Raw genomic sequence first — 26,000 nt, forward strand, 5'->3', positions numbered from 1 at the left:
GCTCTGAGCTGTCAGCACAGAGCCCAATGCGGGGCTTGAACCCACAAACCGTGAGATCATGACCTGAGTTGAAGTCAGACGCCCAGCTGACTGAGCCACCCCATGTGCCCCTCCGCCATGCGCCCCTCCGCAAATCTTTCTTTATGAATTTGCTTGTATTTGATATTTCATGTAAGTGGGAGCTTACAGTATTTGTCTTTTCATATCTAGATTGTTTTACACTTGGGTTGTTTCTACCTTTTGAATTTTGCAGTAATGCTGCTGTGTACATGGGTGTATGAATATCTATTTGTGACCTTGTTTTCAATTCTTTTGGATATATTTCCTGGAATAGAATTGCTGGTCATAATCTGTTTAACTTTTGATGAATCCCAAACTTTTTCCCATAGTGGCTTCACCGTTTTACATCCCCACCAGCCTGTAAGAGGGTTCCAGTTTCTCCACATCCTTGACAAGACTTGTAATTTTCTTTTTTTTATATCTTTCTTTTTAAATTTTAGCCATCCTGATAGATGTGGTTTTTCATTGTGGTTTTGATTTGAATTTTCCTGATTACTAATAATGTTGAGCATCTTTTTCTGGCTTACTGACCATTTGTATATTTTCTTTATAGAGAAATGTGTTGTCAGGTTCTTTGTCTTGGGCTTTTAATTGAATATTTGTTTTCTTGTTGAGTTGCAGAAATTATATATTGGATATAATTTCCAAATACTTTCTCCCATACTGTATGTTGCCATTTCACTTTATTAAAAAAATTTTTTTTTAATGTTTGTTTTTGAGAGATATAGACAGAGCACAAGGGGGGGAGGGGCAGACACAGAATCCAAAGTGGGGGGGTGGAGAATCTTCAGGCTCCACATAGAACCTGATGTGGGGCTCAATCCCATGACCCTGGGATCACGACCTGAGCCAAAGTCCAGAGTCACTCAACCAACTGAACCACCCAGGTGCCCCAAAATGATGTATTCTTGATTGATTTTCTAATATTGAACCTTCCTTGCATTCCTGGGATAAACCTCAGTTGGCCATATATTGGGTGTATAATACTTTTAATGTGTTTTGGATTCATTTTGATGAGAGTATTTTGTTGAGAATTAAAGTTAAAAATTTTTAATTTTTTGCACAGTTTTAGGGCAGTTATGTTCACAGCAATATTGTGCAGAAGGTACAGATATTTTCCACATACTCCCTTTCTCCACACATGCTTGGCCTCTCATTATCAACATTCCCTGCAGAGGGGTGTCCTTGTTACAATCGAACCTACTGTGACACCTCATTATCACCCAAAGTCCATAGATTACCTTAGGGTTCACTCAAGGTGTACAATCCGTGGGTTTTGACAAATGTATAATGATATGTATCCACCATTATTGTGTCACACAGAGTAGTTTTATTTCCCTAAAGATCCTTTGTGCTCTACCTGTTCATCCATCTTTCCCCCTCCTCCCTGGCAACCACTGTCTTTTTAGTGTCTCTATAATTTTGCTTTTCCAGAATGTCATATGGTTGGAATCCTACAGTATGTAGCCTTTTCAAATTGGCTCTTTCCATTCAGCAGTGCACACCTAAGTCTGTATATCTCTTCATGACTTGATAACTCGTTTATTTTAAAGATTCTTAAAAATTTTACTGGAGACAGCACGTTTGTGAGCCAGGAAGAGACTGGGTGGGGGATAGAGTAAGAGAGAGAATCTCAAGCAGGCTCCACACTCAATCTGGAGCCCAGTGTGGGTTTGTTCCCACGACCCTGGGATCATGACCTAAGCCAAAATCAAGAGTCAGATGCTCAACCAACTGAGCCACCCAGGTACCCTAAAAGTTGATTTGTTTTAAAGTGCTGAATAATATTCTCTTGTCTACATGTATCACAGTTTATTTACCTATTCATCTACTGAAGAACATTTTGGTTGCTTTGAAGATTTGGCTATAAACATCTGTACAGGTTTTTGGGTGCACTTAAGTTCTCAACTCTTCTGAGTAAATACAAAGGAGCATCGTTGCTGGATCATATATACGTATATGTTTAGTTTTATAAAAAACTGCCAAAATGTCTTCCACAGTGTCTGTACCATTTTGTATTTCTACCAGAAATAAATGAGAGTTCCTGTAGCATCTCAGTCTTGCCAGCATTTGGTTTGTAAGTGTTCTGGATATTGGCTATTCTGATACGTAGTGCAGTTGCTGGGTGGAAGGGTAGTTCTATTTTTAGTTTTTTGAGGAACTTCCATACTATTTTCCAGAGTGGCTGCACCAGCTTGCATTCCCAAAATTGGCTTGTTTTCTTATTGTCAGTTGTTAGTATTGTATATTGGATAATAGTCTTTTCTCAAATGTTTCTTTTACAAGTATTTCCTCCCAGTTGTGACCTGTCTTTATTCTCTTGACAGTGTATTTTGCAGAACAAAACTTTTTTTTTCCAGAACAAAATTTTTAATTTTGATGAAGTACAGCATATCCATTCTTTCATGGAATGTGCCTTTGGTGTTGTATCTTAAAAAGTCATCACCAAACCTGAGGTCAATTTAGATTTTCTGGTGTTATCTTCTAGAAGTTTTATAGTTTTATGTTTCCATTAGGTTTGTGATCCATTTTGAGTTAAATTTTGTGAAGGGTATAAGGTCTGTGTCTAGATTTTTTTGTTTTTGTTTTTTGCATGTGGATGTCAGTTGTTCACAAACCCTTTATTTTCTCCATTATATTTCATTTGCTCCTTTGTCAGACCTCAGTTGACTCTGTGTCACCGGTGAGTGCTGTTCCCCCGCAAACCCCAATTCAGCCTCCACTGCTGCTAGGTGCTGTACAGCTGCATCAACTGCTTTTGGGCATATCCAGCAGCTGGTTGAGGTCCATGCCACGGTAGGTGAATTTGTGGAAGGTGGTCTTCTTTTGCTCCACTTCTGCCATCTTGTCAGTACTTGAGAAGGGATCACCTAATACCACATTGTCTTGATTACTCTAGCTTTATGTAAGTATTGAAGTCAGGTAGTGTCTGTTCTTCCAGCTTTTTTCTTCTTCAGTGTTGTGTTGGCTACTCTGGGTTTTCTGCCTCTGTATATAAACTTTAGGATCACTTTGTTGATATCCACAAAATAACTCACTGGGATTTTGATTGGGATTGCTTTGAATCTATAATGAAGTTGGGAAAAACTGACATCTTGTCAAGATCAAATCTTCCCGTGAACATGGGACATCTCCATTTATTTAGTTCTTTGATTTCATTCATCAGAGTTTTGTAGTTACTCTTAGTAGATCTTACACCTGTTCTGTTAGATATATAACTACAGTTGACCAATGAACAACATGGTTTGAACTGCACGTGTCCATTTATATGTGAATTTTTTTTAATAAATGAGGTATAGTATTGTAAATGTATTTTCTTCTATGGTTTTCTTTTTTTTTCTTCTTTATGATTTTCTTAATGTTTGTTCTTTGGTTTTATTATAAGAATATGACATGATGTCACATGCAAAATATGTATTAATCTCCTGTTTATGTTATTGGTAAGGCTTTTAGTCAATAGTGGGTTATTAGTAAAATTTTGGGGGAGTCAAAAGTTATATGTGGATTTTCAACTGAACAGAAGGTTGGCACCCCAACTCCTGCATTGTTCAAGGATGAACTGTATTTCATTTTTGGGGGTGCTAATATAAATCTTCAAATTCTGCTTGTTCATTGCTGGTATATAGGGAAGCGATTGCCTTTTTTATATTACTGTTGTATCCTTCGAACTTGCTTATTATTTCCAGGATTTTTTTAATCAGCTCTTCTGGATTTTCTACGTGGACAGTCATGTTGTCTACAAAGATACAGTAGTTTTATTTCTTCCTTACCAACTTGTGTATCTTTTATTTCCTTTTCTTACTGTATCAGCTAGGACTACCAGTATGATGATGTAAAGGAGCAGGGGCATCCTTTCCTTGTTCCTGATCTTAGAAAACTTTGACTTCCTTACCATTAAGTATGATGTTAGTTGTTTTGCAAACTGGTGCAGCCTCTCAGGAGAACAGTATGGAGGTTCTTCAAAAAACAAAAAATAGAACTATCCCATGATCCAGCAATTGCTCTATTAGGTATTTACCAAAAGGATACAAAAATACGAATTTTAAAGGGATCCATGCACCCCAGTGTTTATAGCAGCATTGTCAACGATAGCCAAATTTGGAGAGAGCCCAAATGTTCATTGACTGATGAAAGGATAAAGAAGATTAGTATATGGCGCTTGGGTGGCTCAGTCGGTTAAGCATCTGACTCCTATAGGGCAGGTCATGATCTCACAGTTTGTGAGTTTGAGGCCCGTGTTGGACTCTGTGCTGACAGCTCAGAGCCTAGAGCCTGCTTCAGATTCTGTGTCTCCCTCTGTCTCTGTTCCTCTTCCGCTTGCACTGTTAATGCTGTTTCTCAAAAATAAAGATTAGGGGCGCCTGGGTGGCGCAGTCGGTTAAGCGTCCGACTTCAGCCAGGTCACGATCTCGCGGTCCGTGAGTTTGAGCCCCGCGTCGGGCTCTGGGCTGATGGCTCGGAGCCTGGAGCCTGTTTCCGATTCTGTGTCTCCCTCTCTCTGCCCCTCCCCCGTTCATGTTCTGTCTGTCTCTCTCTGTCCCAAAAAAAAATAAATAAAAAACGTTGGGAAAAAAAAAAATTAAAAAAAAAAAATAAATAAATAAAGATTAAAAAAACATTTAAAAAATTGGTGTGTGTGTGTGTCTGTCTGTATATCTGTATGTATATATATACATATATATACATGTGTGTGTGTGTCTGTATATCTGTATGTATATATATACATATATACACATACATCTGTATATATATGTATATATATACATACAGATATACAGACAGACACACACACACACACACACACACAAACAATGGAGTATTACTCAGCCATCACAAAGAATGAAATCTTGCCTTTAAAATGATGTGGATGGAACCAAAATATATGCTAAGCGAAATAAATCAATCAGAGATTGAAACCAATATTGCACTGTATGTTAACTAATGAAAATTAAATTTGTTTTGTTTATTTTTGAGAGAGAGAGAGAGCACGCAAGTGCACAGGCAGGGGAGGGGCAGAGAGAGAAGGGGACAGAGGATCCGAAGCCGGCTCTGCTGACAGCTTGATGTGAGGCTTGAACTCATGAACCATAGGATCATGACCTGAGCTGAACTCGGTCACTTAACTGATTGAGTCACCCAGGTGCCTGACAAATTTTAAAGTAAAAAAATATAAATAAAGTTTGATGTTAGTTTTTGTAGCTACTCTTTATTAAGTTGAGGAAGTTTACCTCTGTTTCTGGTTTTGAGAATGTTTTTGTTTTTTTATGAACAGGTGTTGAATTTTGTCAAATGGTTTGCTACATGTATTGACATGATTAAGATATTTTTTTCCCTTTCTTTTTGTTTGTTAATGTAGCTACTCTTTATTAAGTTGAGGAAGTTTACCTCTGTTTCTGGTTTTGAGAATGTTTTTGTTTTTTTATGAACGGGTGTTGAATTTTGTCAAATGGTTTGCTACATGTATTGACATGATTAAGATATTTTTTTTCCTTTCTTTTTGTTTGTTAATGTGATGGATTACATTATACATCAATTGATTTTTGAAAGCTGAACCAGCCTTACATACCTGAGATAAATCCCACTTGGTCATGGTGTATTAATCTTTTTATACATTGTTGGATTTAATTTGCTGGTTTTTAAAAAATTTTTTTGAGGATTTTTGCAGCTATGTTTGTGAATGATGCTGGTCTGTAGTTTTGTAATGTTTTTGTCTGGTTTTGGTATTAAGGTAATACTGGTCTCAAAGGATGAGTTAAAAGTTATTTGTTTTATCCTCTGAAAGATTGTAGAGAATTGATAGAATTTCTGTCTTATTTTTTTTTTAATTTTTTTAAAGTTTGATTTATTTTAGAGAGAGTGAGAGAGAGAGAGAGAGAGAGAATGAGCGGGGGAGGGGCAGGCAGACACACACACACACACACACACACACACACACACACACACACACACACACGATCTGAAGCAGGCTCCAGGCTCTGAGCTGTCAGCACGGGGCTGGAATTCACGAACTGCAAGATCATACCTGAGCCGAAGTTGGATGCTTAACTGACTGAGCCACTCAGGTGCCCCAGAATTTCTTTCTTTCTTCTTCTTTTATTTTTTCCCCAGAAATTCTTTCTTACTAAATGTGTGATAGAATTCACTAATGAATTTGGTGCTTTCTGTTTTGGAAGGTTATTATTTATTCTATTTATTTAATAGATATAGATCTATTTCTTGTGTGAGTTTTGACAGATTATGTCTTAAGGAATTGGTGCATTTCATGTAGGTTACCAAATTTATGGGCATTGAATTATTAATAGTGTTATCTTTAAAAAATATTTTTTGCTTTTAAAGTATTTTGAGTGAGAGAGAGAGAGAGAGAGAGAGCACGTGTGAGTGCGAGTGCAAGTGGGAGAGGGGCAGAGGGAGAATCCCAAGCAGGCTCTGCCTGGTCAGTGGAGAGCCTGATGGAAGGCTTGAACTCATGAACCACAAGATCATGACCTGAGCTGAAGTTTGACCCTTAACCAACTGAGCCACATAGGTGCCCTTTATTCTCTTTTTAGTCATGGGGTCTGTAGTGATCCCTTTTTTTATTTCTGGTATTAGTGATTTCCATCCTTTGTCTTTTTTCTTAAATTACCCTGACTGTATGTTTATTGATTTTATTGGTATTTTCAAAGAATCAGCCCTTGGTTTTGTTGATTTTATCTGTTTCTTACTATGTTTCATGTTATTCTTTAATTTTTATTTTCTTTCTGCCTATTTTGGATTTAATTTGTTCTTTTTATAGTTTCCTAAGGTGGAGGCTTAGATAATTGATTTTACATTTTTTTCTAATATGGGTATTTGTTGCTGTAAATTTCTTTCTAGTGCATGGTGATGGAATGATGGCAGACCCTTCTCTGTGGGCCTTTCATAGTGTACCCATGCCAGAGGAGCATGCAGCCCTGAACCATTGCCCAGCCTCCTCACTGGTGGGCTGTGAGCACTGAAGGGGACTGTACAGTGTGAAAAAAAAAATTCTCTGTAGACAGTGCTTTTGCTGTATCCCACAAATTTTGATAAGTATGTTTCTTTTTTTAGTTCAGACTACTTAAAAATTTGTCTTGAGACATCTTCTAGCCATGGATAATTTAGTAGTTTGTTGCTTAATTTCTAAATACGGAATTATTTAGCTATCTTTCTTTTACTCGATTGTGGTTTGAAATCATACATTATAGGATTTCTGTTCTTTTAAATTTGTTAAGGTGTGTTTCATGGCCCATAATGTATATTTTGGTGAATGTTTGATGTGAGCTTGAGAAGAATGTATATTTTGTTGTTAGATGAAGTAGTCCATAGATGTCAATTATGTCCAGTTGATAGATGATACTGTTTAGTTCAATTATGTCCTTACTGGTTTTCTGCCTGCTGGGTCTATTGCTGATAGAGGGAACTAGAAGTTTCCATATACATATATTTTCCATATATATATATATATATAATATATATATATATATATTCCATATATATATATTTATATCATATATATATCTTTAATATGTATATATACACACATATAGTGTTTTGTTTTTTACCTTACATGTACTGTGTGTAAGTGCATACATACCACATTAAGAACTTCTATGTCTCCTAGGAGAAGAATTGACCACTTTATCAAAATGCTCCTCTTGATCCCAGATCACTTTGTTTGCTCTGAAGTGTTTTTTTTTTTTTTTTAAATCAATGTAGCTACTCTTGCTTGTTTGCTTTTGATTAGTGTTAGATTGGTATATCTTTTTCTAACCATGTATTTTTACCGATTTATGTATGTAGTGAGGTTTAAATGACATAAAATATATTAATTTCAGGCATACAACATAATCAGTATTCATATATATTGTGAAATGGTCACCACAGTAAGTGTAGTTAGCATCTGTCACCACAGAAATTTTTTTTCTTGTGATGAGAACTTAAGATTTCTCTACTGGCAACTCCTTCAGTTTTGTTTGTGTGAGAAAAAAAAATATTTCTTACCGAAGGATAATTTCATGGAGTATTGCACTCTAGGTTTGTTGTTTTTTTCTCTCAACTTTAAATATTTCATTCCACTCTTTTCTTGCTTGTGTAATTTTTGAGAAGTTAATTTCTTACCTTTGTTTCTGTTATAGGTGAGGTCTGTTTTCTTTAGCTTATATGTCATTTGTCTTTTATTTTCAGTTGTTTGAATATGATATATGTAGGTGAATTAGTATTATTGGCATTTATTCTGCTTGATGTTCCTTGAGCATCCTGGATCTGAGCTTCCTGGATTTGTGGGATTTTGTGTAACATTAAATTGGGGGAAATTCTCAGTAATTATTGTTTCAGGTATTTCTCCTGTTCCTTCATCTCTTCTCTTTTATTGTAGTCCTCTTTCATGGATGTTCTTCCTTTTGTTGTTCCATAATTCTTGGATATTATTTTATTTTTCCTTATTTTTTTCCTCTTTGCTTTTCACTTTGTAGATTTTTTTTTTTTTTTTTTTTTTTTTTTGAGATATCCTCAGGCTTGGAGATTCTTACTTCAGCCATCAAAGGCTTTCTTCATTTCTATTTTTTTTCTCTAGAATTTCTTTTTAGTGCTTTAGAATTTTTATCTCTCTGCTTACATTGCTCATTTGTTTTACTTTATCCTTTGGGATCTTTAGTGTATTAGTCATAGTTACTTTAATTTTCAGTCTGATATAATTCCAGTATCTGTTGCATATCTGAGTCTGGTTCTGATACTTGCTCTATCTTTAAACTTTTTTGTTTGTTTGTTTTGCCTTTTAGTATGTCTTGTCATTTTTTTTTTTTTCCTTACAGCTGGACACGATGTAGTTGGTAGAACTTAAGTAATGTGATGGCGTTTTTATCTCTCAAACTTGCCCACACTGAGTTTCCAACAATTGTCTATTACAATTTAGGTTTTCCTACCTTGATATTGGTTGATTTTGGTTCCTGTGGGGATTTCTGCTGTGGTGAGGTTTGATTCTCTGTATTTATCTCCGAGTTTGGAAGGTAGTTAGTGACCTAACTTCTTTTATTATAGATCTAAAAAGAGCTGTGTTTTTTGTTTTTTGGTTTTTTTAGTTCAGCTTCTTACTTGTTGTTTGGGCAGTGTGGCTACTTCTAAGTTCTTATATACCAGACTGGAAACTGGATGTCTGGAGTCAATTTTAAAGGATTTGTCCTTCTTTTTTTCAATTGTGATAGGACTATATAAGATGATATAATTGATTTAAATAGTTATTCTTTTGTCTGGTTAATCTCTTCCTATTAGCTTTTGGGTTATAAAAACTAAAATACTGTTTCTGAAACTCTTTTGAGTAATTTGTTTTATCTTTGCATTTCTAAATTGGTGCCACTGTAAATAATCTGAGATTTCCAACTTCAGCTGAGTCTCCAGCATTCCACAGTCCATTTACCTGTCCCTTTCCCTAGGGCTTATAAATTGTAAAAAAAAAAAACCACATAAAGTTTACATCTTAACCATTTTTAAGTGTGCAGTTTATTAGTGTTAGTGCACATTGTTACGCATCAGAGCTGCAGAATATTTCCATCTTGCAAAACTGAAGCTTTCCACCCGTTGCACAACTCACCATTTTTCCCTTCTTCTAGCCTTTGGAGACCATTTGACTTTGTTTCTATGAATTTATTACTTTGGTTAGTTCATATAAGTGAGTTTATACAGTATTTGTTTTTTTGACTGGTTTACTTAGTATAATATCAAGGTTCACCAATGATGTACCTTGTGATACAATTTCCTTCCTTTTTAAGGCTAAATAACATTCTGTTGTTTGTATTGTGCATATTACATTTTATTTATTCATTCATCCCTTGAAGGACAAAGGTTGCTTATATTAACCCTTGGCTATTATGCATAGTGCTGTTATGAATATGAGTATGCAGATATTTTTTCTTTTTTTTCTTATTTATTCTTTCATTCATTTATTTATTTAGAGAGTGTGAGTGAGTGAGAGGCAGAGGAGAGAGAGATAATCCCACGAGGTGCAGAGAGAGGGAAAGAGTGTGGAGCTAGGAGCAGGGCTCACCAGATGCAGGGCCTGAGCTCACAAACTGTGAGCTACCCAGTTGCCCCTGCAGATATTTTTTTCAATACCTTGCTTTCAGTTCTTTTGGTTATATACCCAGAAGTTGGATTGCTGGATCATATGGTAGTTTTTATTTTAGTTTTATGAGGAATCACCATACTGTTTCCATAATGGTTGCACTGTTTTGCATTTCCATTAACAATGAACATGGGTTCCATCTTTTCCATATTATTATCAACAGTTATTTTCATTTTTTTCTTTTTGGATAGTAGTCATCCTAATGGTTATGAAGTACTATCCCATGGTGACTTTGATTTCCTTTCCCTGATGATTAGGCCATTCATATATCATTTTTAGAGAAATGTCTGGTATAAAGTCTTTTGCTCATTTTCTAGTTGGGTTATTTGATTTTGTGTTATTGAGTTGTAGGGGGGTTTTAAAATCTATCCTACATATTATTCTTTTATCAACTGTATGGTTTGCAAATATTTTCTCCCATTCTATAGGTTGACTTTTTATCCTGTTAATTGTGTCCTTTGATGCACAAACATTTTTAAGTTTGATGTAGTCCTTTTGGTCTATTTTTACTTTGTTTCCCATGCTTTTGGTGTTAATTCCAAGAAATCCATTGCCCATTCATGTCATACAGCTTTTCCCCTGTGTTTTCTTCCAGGAATTTTATAGTTTTGAATCTTAGTTTTAGGTCTTTAATTCATTTTGAGTTAATTTTTGCACATGGTATAAAATAATGGTCCAGCTTTACTCCTTTGCATGTGGATGCCCAGTTTTCCCAGCACCATTTGTTAAAGACTGTCTTTTCTCCATTGAATGATGTTGACAGCCTTGTTAGAGATTATGTATACATGTGAGTGTTTATTTCTGGGCCATTTACCTGTCCTTGATCACCACCTTATCTTCTTCCTTTCAGTCACTGTATTAGAACTTCACTGTCCACCTCAAATTCTTCACAAGTTTTACTCATCAAACTACCTTGCCTCTTTGGTAAACTGAGACTACTGGCAGTGAACCACCAGGCCCTAGTCATTATTCTGTTATCCATATATTTCCTCTTTTTTTTTAATTTTATTTTTTATTTTTTAAAATTTACATCCAAATTAGTTAGCATATAGTGCAACAATGATTTCAGGAGTAGATGCCTTAGTTCCCCTTACCTATTTAGCCCATCCCCCCCACAACCCTTCCACTAACCCTCAGTTTGTTCTCCATATTTATGAGTCTCTGTATATTTCCTCTTCAGCGTTCCTCCCTGACGCCTTTTTTTTTTTTTGTTCTCATCCCTTTCAGCTTTCTGAGCCCTGATTTCTCCTTTTTCATTCAAATTCTCAACTGGCAGTTTTTCCTTAGCATGAAAAACACATTCATGTTCTTTGTCCTAATAACTGTCCACATCCATGTTCTGTCATTGCCCTGTTTCTTCCCTCACTTTGTTAGGCTCTTTGAAAATGATTTTGGGACACCGGAGTGGCTCAGTCGGTTGAGTGACCAACTTCAGCTCAGATCATGATCTCACGGTGGGTGGATTCAAGCCCCACGTCTGTCTTTGTGCTGACAGCTGACAGCGCGGAGCCTACTTTGGATTCTCTGTCTCCTTTTCTCCCTGCCCCTCCCCTGCTCAAATTCTCTTTCTCTCTCTCTTCCCTCCTCCCTGCCCCCCCGAAATAAACATTAAGAAGAAAAAAAGAAAATGATTTAGCAGTATTGGTTTCTTAAGAGAAGAAAGAGTGTGATATCCAAATAGAAAATTTGTATATATATTTTTATGAGTTGAAAAAACTGCTTGGGGGCCTCACCTGGGTGTTAAGCATTTGACTTTGGCTCAGGTCATGATCTTGCAGTTTGTGAGTTTGAGCCATACATCGGGCTCTGTGCTAACAGCTCAGAGCTTGGATCCTTTTTCAGATTCTGTCTTTCTCTGCCCCTCCCCCATTTGTGAGCGATATTTAATTAGTTAATTAATTAGTTTGAGAGAGCTCAAGCAGGGAAGGGGCAGAGAGATTGGGAGACAGGGGATCTGAACCGGCCTCTGTGCTGACAACAGTGAGCCCAATATTGGGCTCGAACTCATGAAATGTGAGATCATGACCTGAGCTGAAGTTGGATGCTCAACTGACTGAGTCACCCAGGAGTCCTGGGAAAGGGGTTTTATTAAGTTAAGGTGCTATAACAGAAGACTTATGTGGCATTGCTAAATGACATTCGAAAGAAGTAGAGAAAATATGGATCATATGGATCATTTAGTAGATGTTACTTGAACAGTTGCCACTTACTTAATGAATTTTTTTGGTTTAATAACTTATTTTAAAAAATTGGGCTTTAGCCTGTATTATTGACCAAATTAAGTTTTAGACTTAAAAGTAATTTTAGAGAAACTGAAAGAAAATATAGATGAGTATTAATCTCATATGAGAAAGATCCTTTTACCATATAATTTGAAAAAAATGAACAGCGGGGCGCCTGGGTGGCGCAGTCGGTTAAGCGTCCGACTTCAGCCAGGTCACGATCTCGCGGTCCGTGAGTTTGAGCCCCGCGTCAGGCTCTGGGCTGATGGCTCGGAGCCTGGAGCCTGTTTCCGATTCTGTGTCTCCCTCTCTCTCTGCCCCTCCCCCGTTCATGCTCTGTCTCTCTGTCCCAAAAATAAAAAAAAAAAAAAAGTTGAAAAAAAAAATTAAAAAAAAAAATGAACAGCAAAGATAGTTTTTACTGCATACAAGTTGAAGCTTTATTTCACAAACACATTAAACACTGAATTAAAGGTGGCAACCTGGGAAAGCTTTGTAAAAAGCCCTCAAATGTCAGTATGGTTTAAGAACCATTAAGGGTTTTAAGAACTCTTTAAAAATTAGTGAGATAATCTTTTCTCTGTCCTTTCAAAGTTGAGAATGGCTAAAGTATGTTAGCAGCGAACTGATACTATAAATATTTCAGTGTGAATATTATAAACTGATCTTCTTAATCAGAGAAATACCAGGTTGACTTAGTCATATCTCTTCTACTTACCAAATTAGTGATGAGTGAAGAAATGGGAAAAATTAATTTTGAAGAATATGCACTCTGACTTAGGCATTCAAATACTGAGTAGGGAAGTAAATAGGTAGACGCTTTAGGGAAAATTGGCAGTATAGCAAACGGTTCAGATATTTATATTCTTTGAACTAGTTATTTAGTTTTTAGGAATTTATTAGGAAATAATCGGGTACACAAATTTATGTGTATTTCAGTAAATAGTGAATATGTGACACCTGCCAGTTAATATTCTTGGTTCCATGGTGGTGGACAAGCCACAGGGGCCTTACCTTAGTGGAGCCTTACAGTTTTGAGGGATAGACACCCATAATAACAAAAATAATTATGACCTGTATGAATTCAGTGAAGGAAATAAACAGGATTTTGTGAGAAATAATGAAGAAGGTGTACTTCAGTCAGGGAAGACAGTGGGAGAGTGCTGTCCAGAATTGTCTGAACCACAACTGTGCTGCTGTGTTGTCCTGCCTAGATGGGATTCTATAAGTGTTTAGTCAGAACCTCATATGTCTTAGTTGCTCATCTGGTAAGCTCATGCAGGCAGTTGATGTCTGAACTGTGGCTCCTCTTTGTACTGAGCAGATTATTATGTAAACAACCCATTATCATCAGAGTCAAATCAGTTTGTCTCATTAAGGTCTAAACTCAGCTCGTGTTGGGTGAAGATCTCAATAAACCTAGTTCTCTTAGTGAGTGAACAATACAGTGATAGGTGACTTCTGCTTCACAAAGATAGGAAGAAGTGATATCAGGGACCAAACAGTGAGATTTCTGAGGGTTTGGCTGCCCAAAGTTAGTATGGTAACTTTTCCAGCATCGCCTCAAAACTTAAAAAGATCAGAAGGATTCAGAGACCCCACTTTCTGGGTCTGTATTCCTACTGAAAATGTAGATTTTTTTTTTTCTTTTTTTCCCCCTTTTGCTTCACTGGAGTTTGCTCTCTTTACTCAGCTAAGGATACCTGTGTTATGTTTTTGACAGATATACTGGACCCAGCCCTGCTTCCCCAATGTGTACAGGGGAGGTGAGAGGGAGGTGAGTGGCACAGGTGGCCTCCCTCTTATTCTACACTTCTCGTTGTTTCACTGTGCCAGACTAAAGTCATGCCCAATAGAGTGATTTTTTTTGTTTTTGTTTTTTTGGAGGGCCAGGTGATTCTCTGAAACTTATTTCCCCTTAGTTGTGGTTTAATTAGGATAGTGAGAATCTTGTTTGTTCATTCATGTGTGTGTTTATTTAGATGATGAGGCATTGGTCTACTTTAAGGGAATTAATAGTTTCTTTTTCATTTACATACATTCATTGAATTTCTATGACATTGAAAACACTGGATGGAAATCATATCACATTAATGCCTGCTGTTGGCCAGATTGTTTAAAACATTCCTCAGGGCTGCCCCCGTTAGAGAGATGCATTCTGGTTTTAGTCATTGGCTAAAATTAAACTATAGTATGCAAAGGCCAGATGAAGTAAAGTTGAAGTAAAGAGCTGGATAGGGGCCATATCATGCTAGTCTTTGGTGAGAGATTTGGGCATTTTCAAAGTATAATTGGAAGCCATGGCAGGATTTTAAGTTTTAAGCAAAGGCATAACATGAATTGTCTTATGTTTGAAATTATACCCCTTTAGTGAATGAATTAGATGGGAGGAAAAATATATACAAGGAAGCAGGAACGAATTAGCTTTTTCAGAAGTCCTAGAGAGAGATCATAGCAGGCTTAGACTTCGGTGGTAGCAACAGAGCTGTAGAAAAATGGATGGATTGAGGGGCGCCTGGGTGGCTTAGATGGTTGACCATCTGACTCTTGATTTCGGCTCAGGTCATGATCCCAGGGTTGTGGGATTGAGCCCCATGTTAGGCTCTGTGCTGAGTGTGGAGCCTGCTTGGAATTCTGTCTCCTTCTGTCCTTCTCCCCCCACCCCCCCTTGTTCTCTCTTTCTCTCTCAAATTAAAAAAAAAAAAAAAAAAAAAAAGAAAAACTAGTAGATTGAGATAACATAGAACTGACAGGTTTTGGTGATGATATTTTATATTTTGCACATAAGTTTAGAGCTCAGGAAAAATGAGAGCCAAAGGTCTATATTTTATAGTCAACATATCAGTGCTCATAGGTGAGATTCAGTATATGTTGCTGATGAGATCTCCTGAAAGGGTAGAGGGTTTAGGACTAGGGGAAGTCTGTGAGGAAGAGCCTGAGAAGGAGTGCTACTAAGGTAGAAGTCAAACTAGAGAGCCTGGTATCTTTGAAGTCATGAGAAGAGTAATTTAAGAAGATGAATGTGATTTAAGAGTATTTTCTGTAGGTTTCATTGAAAAGGAAAAGTTGAAACATAGTAAACAGTGGGGATTAAATTATTGTAATCCAGGTGCTGCCTAGTCTGCCCTAGATAACCACATCACTTCAGGTATCTGATCAAATATCTTGATGAGACCTTTTCTGACAATTCTGTCTCTCTCTTACTTTATAGAATCTATAAATTCTATAGATTTTTTTATCTATAAAATCTATAGAATCTATTTGTGCCCCAGCACCGTTACCAACTAGGAAAGAAGAAACAACTAAATGGGCACAATGTTAGTTAGCATTCTGTGATTTGTGAGATGAATACTGGTTTTAGCTTTGTTTAAAATGTGACATACTATAAATAATAGATGAAATAGTACAAAATAGCACTCTGTTTTCCTCCTGTATAGATAACAGTTTGCTTGTCACCACTCCTAAAATGCAGGCTTCGTGAAGACTGATGTTTTTGTGTACTACTGGTTCCCCAGTGCCTGGAACAGTGCCTGGTGAATAATAGTAGGCATGGCGAACAAATCCTAAATCTGCATTTTTTAGAATAAAAAGAATAAATGAAAACATACTGCTTTGTAGTAGACTTCTTCACTTAATATATTGATTTTTTTTTTCCTGTGTCCTTGTATAGTTTTCAAAGATTAGGTGTTTGATGGCTGTGTACTCTTTTATCATGTGTGTACAACATTATCTGGTGTGTCCCAGCATTTTAAACTTGGGAATAAAAGAGCCAGCATGTGGACTTGGCTTATTACTGGAAGAATTCAACTTTTATTTCTGCCTTTTTAATTTCTTGAGGGTAAAATAGTGATCTGTAGAGATAACAGTACCTGGACCAGAGAGTCCCTGGTGCCTTACTGGAATGGAAGTACCTGCTTATTTTTCCCCATAAAGGCTTACATATGACCAGAGAAGAGAGGTTTCTAGTATACCTCACCTTCCTTAAGAAAACAGGTTTCTGTTGGTTTAGTTATCTTTAAAGTGAGAGAGTGGCACTACATGGTTTTCAGGTTTCTTGCTGGTAATAAATTCTTAATTTCTGACATCGTCTTTTGTTTTGCTGTTTTTGAAATTTATTTTTTGTTTTATGATGAGAATTATAAAACATGGAGTCATGACTTTTACAATATATATGCATTTATACAGGCAGTTTTTTTCCTACCTTTTAGGTGAACAGAAATCAAATATATTAATATTAATCTCATTAGGACAAATTTTTAGTTCTGTGAAAACTTTACAAAGTTCAAAATATGAAAAGTAAAAACTCTTAATTTTTTTTTTTTTAGAAGTCAATGAAGGGATTCTATTTTGCAAAGCTGTACTATGAAGTAAAAGAATACGATCTTGCTAAAAAGTAAGTACCAAACTGTAAACATACTTTAGTTTTCTAAAATCAATTTTTCCCCTTGTATTCTTACTTGAAATGGCTGAAAATATGATGTTTTAGCAGTTCTTCTTCTTCCATGTCCTGGAAATAAAGTATTCGATCACTTCAGACTGTTATAAAGAACTAGCCTCAATTCCATGGAGATTTAGCCTAGAATGAGTATTTTCTGCATGCCTGCTGCTTGTTTATACTCAGGACAAGAAATCATTAGGCTTAAAACACTTCTAAGGAATAAAGAGAACCGTGTTTATTTTTAATTTCTTTCTGGTTAGATACCTATTACTTTAATCAGTTTGAAAATTACCAATGAATATAAAATTAAACTGTGATTTCTGGGCAGGAGAATGAATAGCTTCTATAAAAGATCTTTAATTGACTCAGTAGGTAACACTCTGAGGCTGTCTTATCTGTAAGGCAAAGAAGGTTGGTGATCGATTGGGAGTGGCTTAAGGCAGGAAATTAGAAGGGAAGGCAGGCAGGTTAAAGCATTAATGGGAAGATGGAAATGCTATTAAGTAAGGAAAATGGTAACACCTTTATTTAACAGCAGTGGGGCTGTCAACACTGTTCCTTATTTTTTATTTTTTATTAAAAAAATTTTTTTTTTCAACGTTTTTTATTTATTTTTGGGACAGAGAGACAGAGCATGAACGGGGGAGGGGCAGAGAGAGAGGGAGACACAGAATCGGAAACAGGCTCCAGGCTCCGAGCCATCAGCCCAGAGCCCGACGCGGGGCTCGAACTCACGGACCGCGAGATCGTGACCTGGCTGAAGTCGGACGCTTAACCGACTGCGCCACCCAGGCGCCCCAACACTGTTCCTTATTAATATGACACTTTTTCCTTCAGATTTGGTCTTTGGTCTAACTTCTCTTAGGTAATACTCACTGAGCCTTGAAGATGTTTAACTTATTTTTTAGCTGTTACCTGATATAAGAAATGGAAATTACCTACATTTACTAGTTTATTTAGTAATTTTTCCTCTGTTCTATTTTAGATGGGAACAGTACTGTTAGATATTATATTTTTATTTAGAAGGTGAATAGTACATTCTTGGGGCACCCTGGCTGGCTCACTCAGTAGAGCATGCAACTCTTGATCTTTGGGTCGTGAGTTCGAGCCCCACATTGGGTGTAGAGATTACTTAAAAAAAAAAAAAAAAAAAAAAAAAAAGGTAAATGCATTCTCTTGGTTGTTATTTGGAAAGTTGTTACTCTTAGTATTTTGCATTATGATACTTTAAAAATATTTACTATAATTGTTTTCTGCTTCCTATGTAAAACCTTTTAAGTGCTTTACCAAAATATCAGGAAGAAAAAGCAATTTATGCATTCATTTCTTATGTGTGAGTAGCATTAGAAAAAACATTTAGTAAATATAGTATTTAATGGTAGAATGAATTTATTGTCACTTTTGTAAGTATGTTTGTGTTTATTCTTATGGATACTTTTGAGTTGTCTGCATATTCTACTGTAAATAAATAGTGGTAGGCAATAATTAGAATAACAATGTCAATTAGTTTAGTGGTTGCTTTGGTTTAAGATATTCTCTTTGGTTAGTATTTACATAGAGTTCTGAATGTGAAAATTTAAAGATTATTTTTATATTGTTATTTTTATACAGATATATATCTACATATATTAATGTGCAAGAAAGGGATCCCAAAGCTCACAGATTTCTTGGTCTTCTTTATGAAGTTGAGGAAAATATAGACAAGGCTGTCGAATGTTATAAGGTAAACTGTTAAGATTAAAATATAGCCTTTGCACCACCACACATATGCCCAGCGTAGTTTATATAATAAATTCAAATATATTTTATGGATGCCATGAAAATAGCGTTGGTATCATAGTACTATTAAGCAATACAGATTAGAACAGATTTTAAATTATTTGGCCCAATGTACACTGCAATTTAATCATTAAGAAGTTAGCACTTGTAAAAGATTAACACCTATAAATTCTAAGTCTAACATGGCCAGAAATGCTGTTCTTGTAAGTGGTTTTCTTTCTTTTTTTTTTTTTTTGATATTTACCTAATAAAAACATAATTTTTATTTAATTCATCTGCAAAAAAATTCCAAGGCACTTTAATTTTAACAATTTTTAAATAACACATTGTCATTTAGAAGAGTTTTTAGTGTGGACAATAATAAATTTTTAGCTTTTATAGGTGAGTGTAGGTACCTTAGGAATCGTACTAATTTTATTATTTCTTTTCTGATATCAGCGTTCAGTGGAATTAAACCCAACACAAAAAGATCTTGTGTTGAAGATTGCAGAATTGCTTTGTAAAAATGATGTTACTGATGGAAGAGCAAAATATTGGGTTGAAAGAGCAGCTAAACTTTTCCCAGGAAGTCCTGCAATTTATAAACTAAAGGTAAAAAACTGAATTAAACAAATCATAATAAAAGCAGTTGGGGACGTGCCTGCGTGGCTCATTTGGTTAAGTGTCTGACTCTTGATTTGGGGCTCAGGTCATGATCTCAAGCCCTGTGTCAGGCTCTGTGCTGACATTGTGGAGCCTGCTGGGGATTCTCTCTTTCCCTTTCTTTCTATTCCTCTCTCCCTCATACTTTCTGTCAAAATAAATAAATAAACTTAAAAAAATAAAGCAGTCAGGGAAAACTTAAGTCACAACCATTTCTGATATTTGGAGTTTAAGTGACTTTTCAGTAGCAAACCTGAAACCAGTAGGTGTAGGAGTTGATGGAAAATGGATGAAGGTGGTCAAAAGGTGCAAACTTCTGTGTGTAAAATAAGTTCCAGGGATATGATGGATAACATCGTGACTAGTGTTAACCACACCATATTGTATATGTGAGAGCTGTGAAGGGAGCAAGTAGATCTTAAAAGTTTTCATCACAAGAAAAAAATAATTTATAACCATGTGAAGTGATGGATATTAATTAAACTTACTGTGGAAATCATTTCACTATATACATGTCTCAAATCATTGTATTGTGCATCTTAAACTAATACAGAGTTATATGTCAATTATATCTGTAAAAAATGGCAGAACAAAATTTTTTTTTCCTTCAAAACCTTTCTGAGCATATGCTGTTTTTTTAAGATACTATTATGTTTTACAAGTGGTATCTCATTTACCCTTATGAAATGATTAATATTTTGGGGATTTTACAGTTTTGTAGCTACATGGCAGAGCTAAGACTTAAATTGAGGTCTGATAGAAAATTTTTGCTTTATTGGGTGAAAAGAATGACAGGTTAGTGTTATTTTAAAGCCTTTTTTTTTTTTTTTTTAATGTTTATTTCTGAGACAGAGAGAGACAAAGAGAGACAGAGCATGAGTGGAGGAGGGGCAGAGAGAGAGGGGGACACAGAATCTGAAGCAGGCTCCAGGCTCTGAGCTGTCAGCACAGAACCCAACGCAGGGCTCGAACTCACAGACCGCGAGATCATGACCTGAGCAGAAGCCAGACGCTCAACCGACCAAGCCATCCACGTGCCCTATTTTAAAGCTTTTTAAGAACTATTACCTAAAAATGGAAGGAATTGGGGTGCCTTGCTAGCTCAGTTGGTAGAGCGTGTGACTCTTGATCTCGGGGTTGTGAGTTTGAGCCCCACGTTGTGTGTAGAGATTACTTAAAAATAAAATCTTTAGGGAAAAAAAGGATTGTGTTATGTTATGGGATAGTGATGTTTTCAAGCAAAAGAAAAAGTAGTTTCTCCAGTATGTTACAGATAATTACTAAAAATAATAGGAACTTCTTGCTAATGTACTGACCAATTCTAATTGTTATTTTTTACTGAGTAAATGTAGTTTACTTAAGTAAATCTTTTGGAGCAAGTCTTTACAAATTTGTTAGGCAAACATTTTAAGTGTGTAGTTAACCCTTGAACGATATGGGGGCTGGGGGCCATGATCTCCCTGACTTTATGCAGTCGAAAATCTGCATACAGCTTTTTTTTTCTAAGATTTTATTTTTTCAAGTAATCTCTACACCCAACATGGGACTTAAACTCACAACCCTGAGATTAAGAGTTCCATATTCTGTTGACTGAGCCAGCTGGGCATCTCTGCATATAACTTTTGACTCCCTAAAAACTTTATTAACAGTCTACCGTTGACTGGAAGGAAGCCTTACTGGTAATATAAACAGTCAGTTAACACATATTTTGTATGCTATATGTATTACATACTGTATTCTTACGATTGAAATAAATTGAAAATTTTAAGAAAATTATAAGGAAGAGAAAATATATTTATAGTACTGTACTGTTACTTTTGAAAATAAATCCACATGTAAGTGGACCCCTGTGCATTTCAAGCTTGTATTGTTCAAGGGTCAATTGTATATTGTTTTTAATAGTTCCATCACGCCCCGTTATACATATTTTTGATAGAATTTATTTTGAAATAATTTGTTTTCAACAGGAAAATTGCAAAGATTGTACGGAGAGGTTTTATGTATACTTCACCCAGCTTTCTGCACTGGTTATGTGTTACGTAACTATAGTATAATATCAAAATCAGGAATTTGACATTGGTACAATGTGCGTGTATAGTTCTTTTTCATTTTGTCACATGTAAGGATTGGTGTAACCGCTACTGCAATTAAAAGTATAGAACTGCTACCTCATCATAAAGATCTCCCTCAAGCTTCACCTTTTATGGTCCTACCCACCCCTCTCCTTCCCATCATCCTTAACTCTGGCAGTTACTATCTGTTCTCCATATTTATAAATTTGTAATTCAAAATGTTATATAAATGGAATCATGCAATATACAGTCTTATGAGGTCAGCTTTTTTTCATTGAATGTAATGCCCTTGAGATCCATCCAAGTTGGGTGTATCAGTAGTTTGTTCTTTTTATTATTGCTGAGTAGTATTTTGTGTGTGGATATATTCCACAGGTTAAACCATTTACTTTTTTTTTTTTTAACATTTATTTTTGAGAGACAGAGAGAGACAGAGCATGAGTAGGGGAGGGGCAGAGAGAGAGGGAGACACAGAATCTGGAAGCAGGCTCCAGGCTCTGAGCTGTCAGCACCGAGCCCGATGTGGGGTTCGAACTCCCAAATCGCGAGATCATGACCTGAGCTGAAGTCGGATGCTTAACTGACCAAGCCTCCCAGGCACCCTTAACCATTTACTTTTGATGGATATTTTGGTTGTTTCCAGTTTTTGGCTTTTACCTCATATGAACAACTGTGTACAGATTTTAGAATCTAAAGTATTTAAAAAACTCCAGGACACCTGGTGGCTCAGTTGGTTAAGTGTCTGACTCTTGGTTTCTGCTCAGATCATGATTTCACAGTTGGTGAGTTTGAGGCCCACATTTGGCTCCACGCTGACAGTGTGGACCCCACTTGGGATTCTCTCTTCTCTCTCTCTCTCTCTCTCTCTCTCTCCCTCTCCCTCTCTCCCCCTCCCCCCGCCCCCCCACCCGCCCCACTTGCACACACTTTCTCTCTCTCAAAATAAATATAAAACTTAAAAAAATATAAAAACAACCCTAGAGATAAACTAGTAACATTGTTTTCCTCTTCCTATAATAAGCAGCTGGGTTTTAAATATTAATCTAAAATGTCAGGTCCAAGTGTAGATTTCTTTACCTTATTGTCTTTGTGTTATGCCTGAAATATAATTTCCTTATTGGCCTTGACAATCCAATTTATTTGATGACATTAACATTAAGGAACATATATATTGGTAGGAGTTTATTTTTCTTGTATTGTAAAAAAAGAAAAATGAGCTGCTTTTGAAGGATGGTGATTTTCTTTAGTAACTTTAAAGATACTGTTGTCTAAAGCTAAACCTTTCTTATATCAGATTTTCCCCCATTTTTTTGAGCTTGAAATGCAATTCTATTTCTTCTAAAATTTAAGACTTAACTAAGGTAAGTAGTTTTTTGGCATTTGTTTAATGAATGAAAATATTGGTGAGAGGGCTTTTTCTCTTGGATATGAGAGTAGAGTTTTTGAAAAGCAGCTATGAAGCTATGATCTTTTACTTACAGATTTTTTTTTTTTTAATGTTTATGTATTTATTTTGAGAAAAAGATCAGGCAGGGGGCAGAGAGAGAGGGAGACAGAGAGTACCAAGCAGGCTTCACACTGGCAGCATAGAGCTCAACAACTGAGGCCTTGAACTCATGTTTAACCAACTGAGCCACCCAGGTACCTCTGAAGTAACCTTTTCAGAGAATGGAGAAAGTGAATCTATTAGAGGTCAAGTAGAATTTTGTTCTAGGCATTACCGGTTTGGAGTCTCGAGGTTATGAAAGTCAGTTAGCCTGGTTGTGATTTCCCCAAATTCCCAAATGCCCTGTCCCCTATTGCTCAACTGTTAGTATATAAGGCTCAAAGGAAGCAGATGGTAGGGTTCTTCTAAGGAAAGGTAGAGGGAATTAATTGAGGGCATCTGTGAGCAAGCAGTAATTATAAATATTAGGGATTATGGCATTTTAGTTTGACAGAGAAGGAAAATATGTGTTTTGTAGAAAATTAAAACTTGGTGATATCAGTGTATTGAAGACAGCTTTCTTTCCATGTGGTAGAGACAAATATATGTGGCAGTGAGGGTATGTGTGCCCACAGTGAGGTGAAAGAATAAGAGGGGTATAGTGATCTAACCAGTGTGACCAAAATACAGACTTTGAAGACCCAAGTCAGTGCTCAATGGATGGCTGAGGCTGGAGTGTAGAGCAAAGCCATGGAGATGAGGTAATTAAAGAACTGAGTAGCCAGGCTATTGTGTATCTTTGCACATCTTTCAATTGCTGATACTAGTTGGCTATTAGCAATGGAGGAAGAGTGTTGTATTCCAGCTGCTCATGAGGAATGAGTGGAAGAATTAGATAGCATGTCCTTTGGAAAACAGGATTATAAACGTGTGGGGGGGGATATATGATTTGGAGGTGAGTAGGTCACTAACTGTACCTCCTCTACTTGTATATAGGCTAACAGAGAAAAGGCTACCATGGCAGAGAAGTAATGGGGGTTATCTCAAGGTAATACTCCATTTAGTTAAGGCTAGATGGTGAGGACTCTGAGAAGATAGCAGAACATCAGAAGCTTTAAAGTGTGAGCAGAGTGGATAGGGGATTGAGTCAGATTATGGAGGTGCAGAACAGTTAGGGGATAAGGACCTTGGTATGAGGATTGACAGGAAAGCTAGGCTTCTGGTGGTGACTGGGGTGTACAGAGATGTGGGGCAATAGTCCTGGCCATCTGTGAGGTTTATGTGGGCAACCATTGCTATTATGTAATCCCAGATGTTTCTCTCCACCTAAGTTTCTTGAGGTTTAGCTTCTGGCTGGGAGCAGCTTTCTTCCATGAGAGTTGGGATATATAGGATGGTACTAGTTGTGATAATTTACTAAAGCCGTACACAGTGGAATGGTGTTCATAGGAACCATGATGTGCTTAAACGTGCACAGGCATTTCTCTAAATCATTGATTTTTTTTTTTAATAGGAACAGCTTTTAGATTGCAAAGGTGAAGATGGATGGAATAAACTTTTTGATTTGATTCAGTCAGAACTTTATGCAAGACCTGATGATGTCTATGTAAACATCCGACTAGTAGAGCTATATCGCTCAAATAAAAGATTGAAGGATGCTGTGGCCCACTGCCATGAGGCAGAGAAAAACATAACTTTGCGTTCAAGTTTACAATGGAATTCATGTGTTGTACAGACCCTTAAGGTAGGTAAAAACTCTTGGGTCTCTATGCTTCTATGTAGATAATTGCTATACATTCTTTTGTATTTTAGCGGTGCTCTCTGAGACTTAAATTTCTTCCATTTATGTATAGCAACTCTGAAATGAAATTTTTACTAGGATGATTTCAGTTTTATAATGGGTAGATTGGAGAGATAAATGTAATAAATATATATGCTTTTGGTGTTTTCATAGGTTGATGTAAAAATCAGTGCTTTAATGAGTATAAGGATGGGCAAAAGCGTTGATAGACCTAAAACTAGACATAAAACTAATTTTACAATGCTTGGTAAAGCTTTGTAATTCAGTGTTTTTTCTACAAAACAGGAATATATGGAATCTTCACAGTGTTTGGAGTCTGATAAAAGTAGCTGGCAAACTGCCAATAAAGATCTACTTCTGGCCTATGCTAACCTTATGCTTCTTACGCTCTCTACCAGAGATGTGCAAGAAAGTAGAGAATTATTGGAAAGGTATGTCGACTTAAGGAAAGTACTTTGGTGTCAATTTTAGATTTTCTTTTTGTAGTGATTCAGTACACTGGTCTAACCATCTTTACTGGGTCACTATTTCTATAAAATACCCAGGGGTGATAGTTAATACCATAACTCTCTTATGTCTTTTTTGGGGATATTATAATTGGTTTTGTATGACTTTGATTTTTTAGAGAACTGTGTTACTGTACAGACTTGATTACATTGTTATAGCTATGTATCCAATTTTGGCATGCTTAGTAGTCCTGCAAATGAATGTTCTGCTATTTCATATTTTATTTCAAAAATGATATATAATGTTGAGTGAAAATCAAAATAGACTTCCATCTGTCAGATGTTTTAGTAGAAGCATTTAGTATCCCCAACATTTCAGAAAACTTATAATGTTTTTGCTTAGAAACAAGATAACTAAAATATAATGTATGATTTTTTTGTTTTCCTAAATTTTGACTCCCAGGATCATATCTCCATTTATTAAAATAAATTTCATTGAACAAAAACATCACTTGGATTTGTATGAGAATGTTAGTTGAGAGCAGGGGTTGACCAGAGCTTCTAAGCCAGATATGGCTCACTGCCTGGTTTTGTAAATATGCTTTTATTGGAACACAGCTGTGCCTCTTGTTATGTATTATCTGTGGCTGCCTACATATGACAGTGTTGGAGTTGAGCAGCTGTGACAGAGATTATATGCCTGCACAGCCATATTAGTATGTGGCCCTTTATAGAAGTAGTTTGTCAGTCTCTGGTATAGATTGTGCATTTGCTTGAAAAGTAATTTTTGTTCCCCATCTGATGTTCAGGGAGTTAGGGGATACAGTAATTTCTTGAAGAATTTCTTAGTGTTCTAAGTGGCGAGTAAGGGTGGTATCCAAAACACTTCAACTTTCAGATTATTTTAGAAAATATTTAGGATGTTTTCTTTTATATGGGTTATATACTCAAACATTTTTGATCACCTTAGAAAATGAGGGTGGAAAAAGACAGTTTC

At 36.2% G+C, this 26,000-nt stretch overlaps 1 protein-coding gene and 1 non-coding gene across 4 annotated transcripts in view; both read left to right on the forward strand.

Annotated features, from left to right (window-relative positions):
• Positions 1 to 26,000, forward strand: part of LOC131485295 (E3 SUMO-protein ligase RanBP2) — an 83,701-nt gene that overhangs the window by 8,208 nt on the left and 49,493 nt on the right. For all 3 annotated transcript variants that reach the window (XM_058684606.1, XM_058684604.1, XM_058684605.1), the window contains exons 2-6: positions 16,725 to 16,792; positions 18,449 to 18,560; positions 19,055 to 19,207; positions 24,270 to 24,500; positions 24,843 to 24,988. In XM_058684606.1, the coding sequence (XP_058540589.1) occupies positions 16,725 to 16,792; positions 18,449 to 18,560; positions 19,055 to 19,207; positions 24,270 to 24,500; positions 24,843 to 24,988 (710 nt within the window). The remainder of the gene's footprint in view (positions 1 to 16,724; positions 16,793 to 18,448; positions 18,561 to 19,054; positions 19,208 to 24,269; positions 24,501 to 24,842; positions 24,989 to 26,000) is intronic.
• Positions 6,917 to 7,053, forward strand: LOC131486452 (small nucleolar RNA SNORA42/SNORA80 family). Its single transcript, XR_009249353.1, has one exon. It is a non-coding gene; the product is annotated as a small nucleolar RNA SNORA42/SNORA80 family (small nucleolar RNA).

Source organism: Neofelis nebulosa, chromosome 9, assembly GCF_028018385.1.
Source record: "Neofelis nebulosa isolate mNeoNeb1 chromosome 9, mNeoNeb1.pri, whole genome shotgun sequence".
Taxonomy (NCBI): Eukaryota; Metazoa; Chordata; class Mammalia; order Carnivora; family Felidae; genus Neofelis; species Neofelis nebulosa.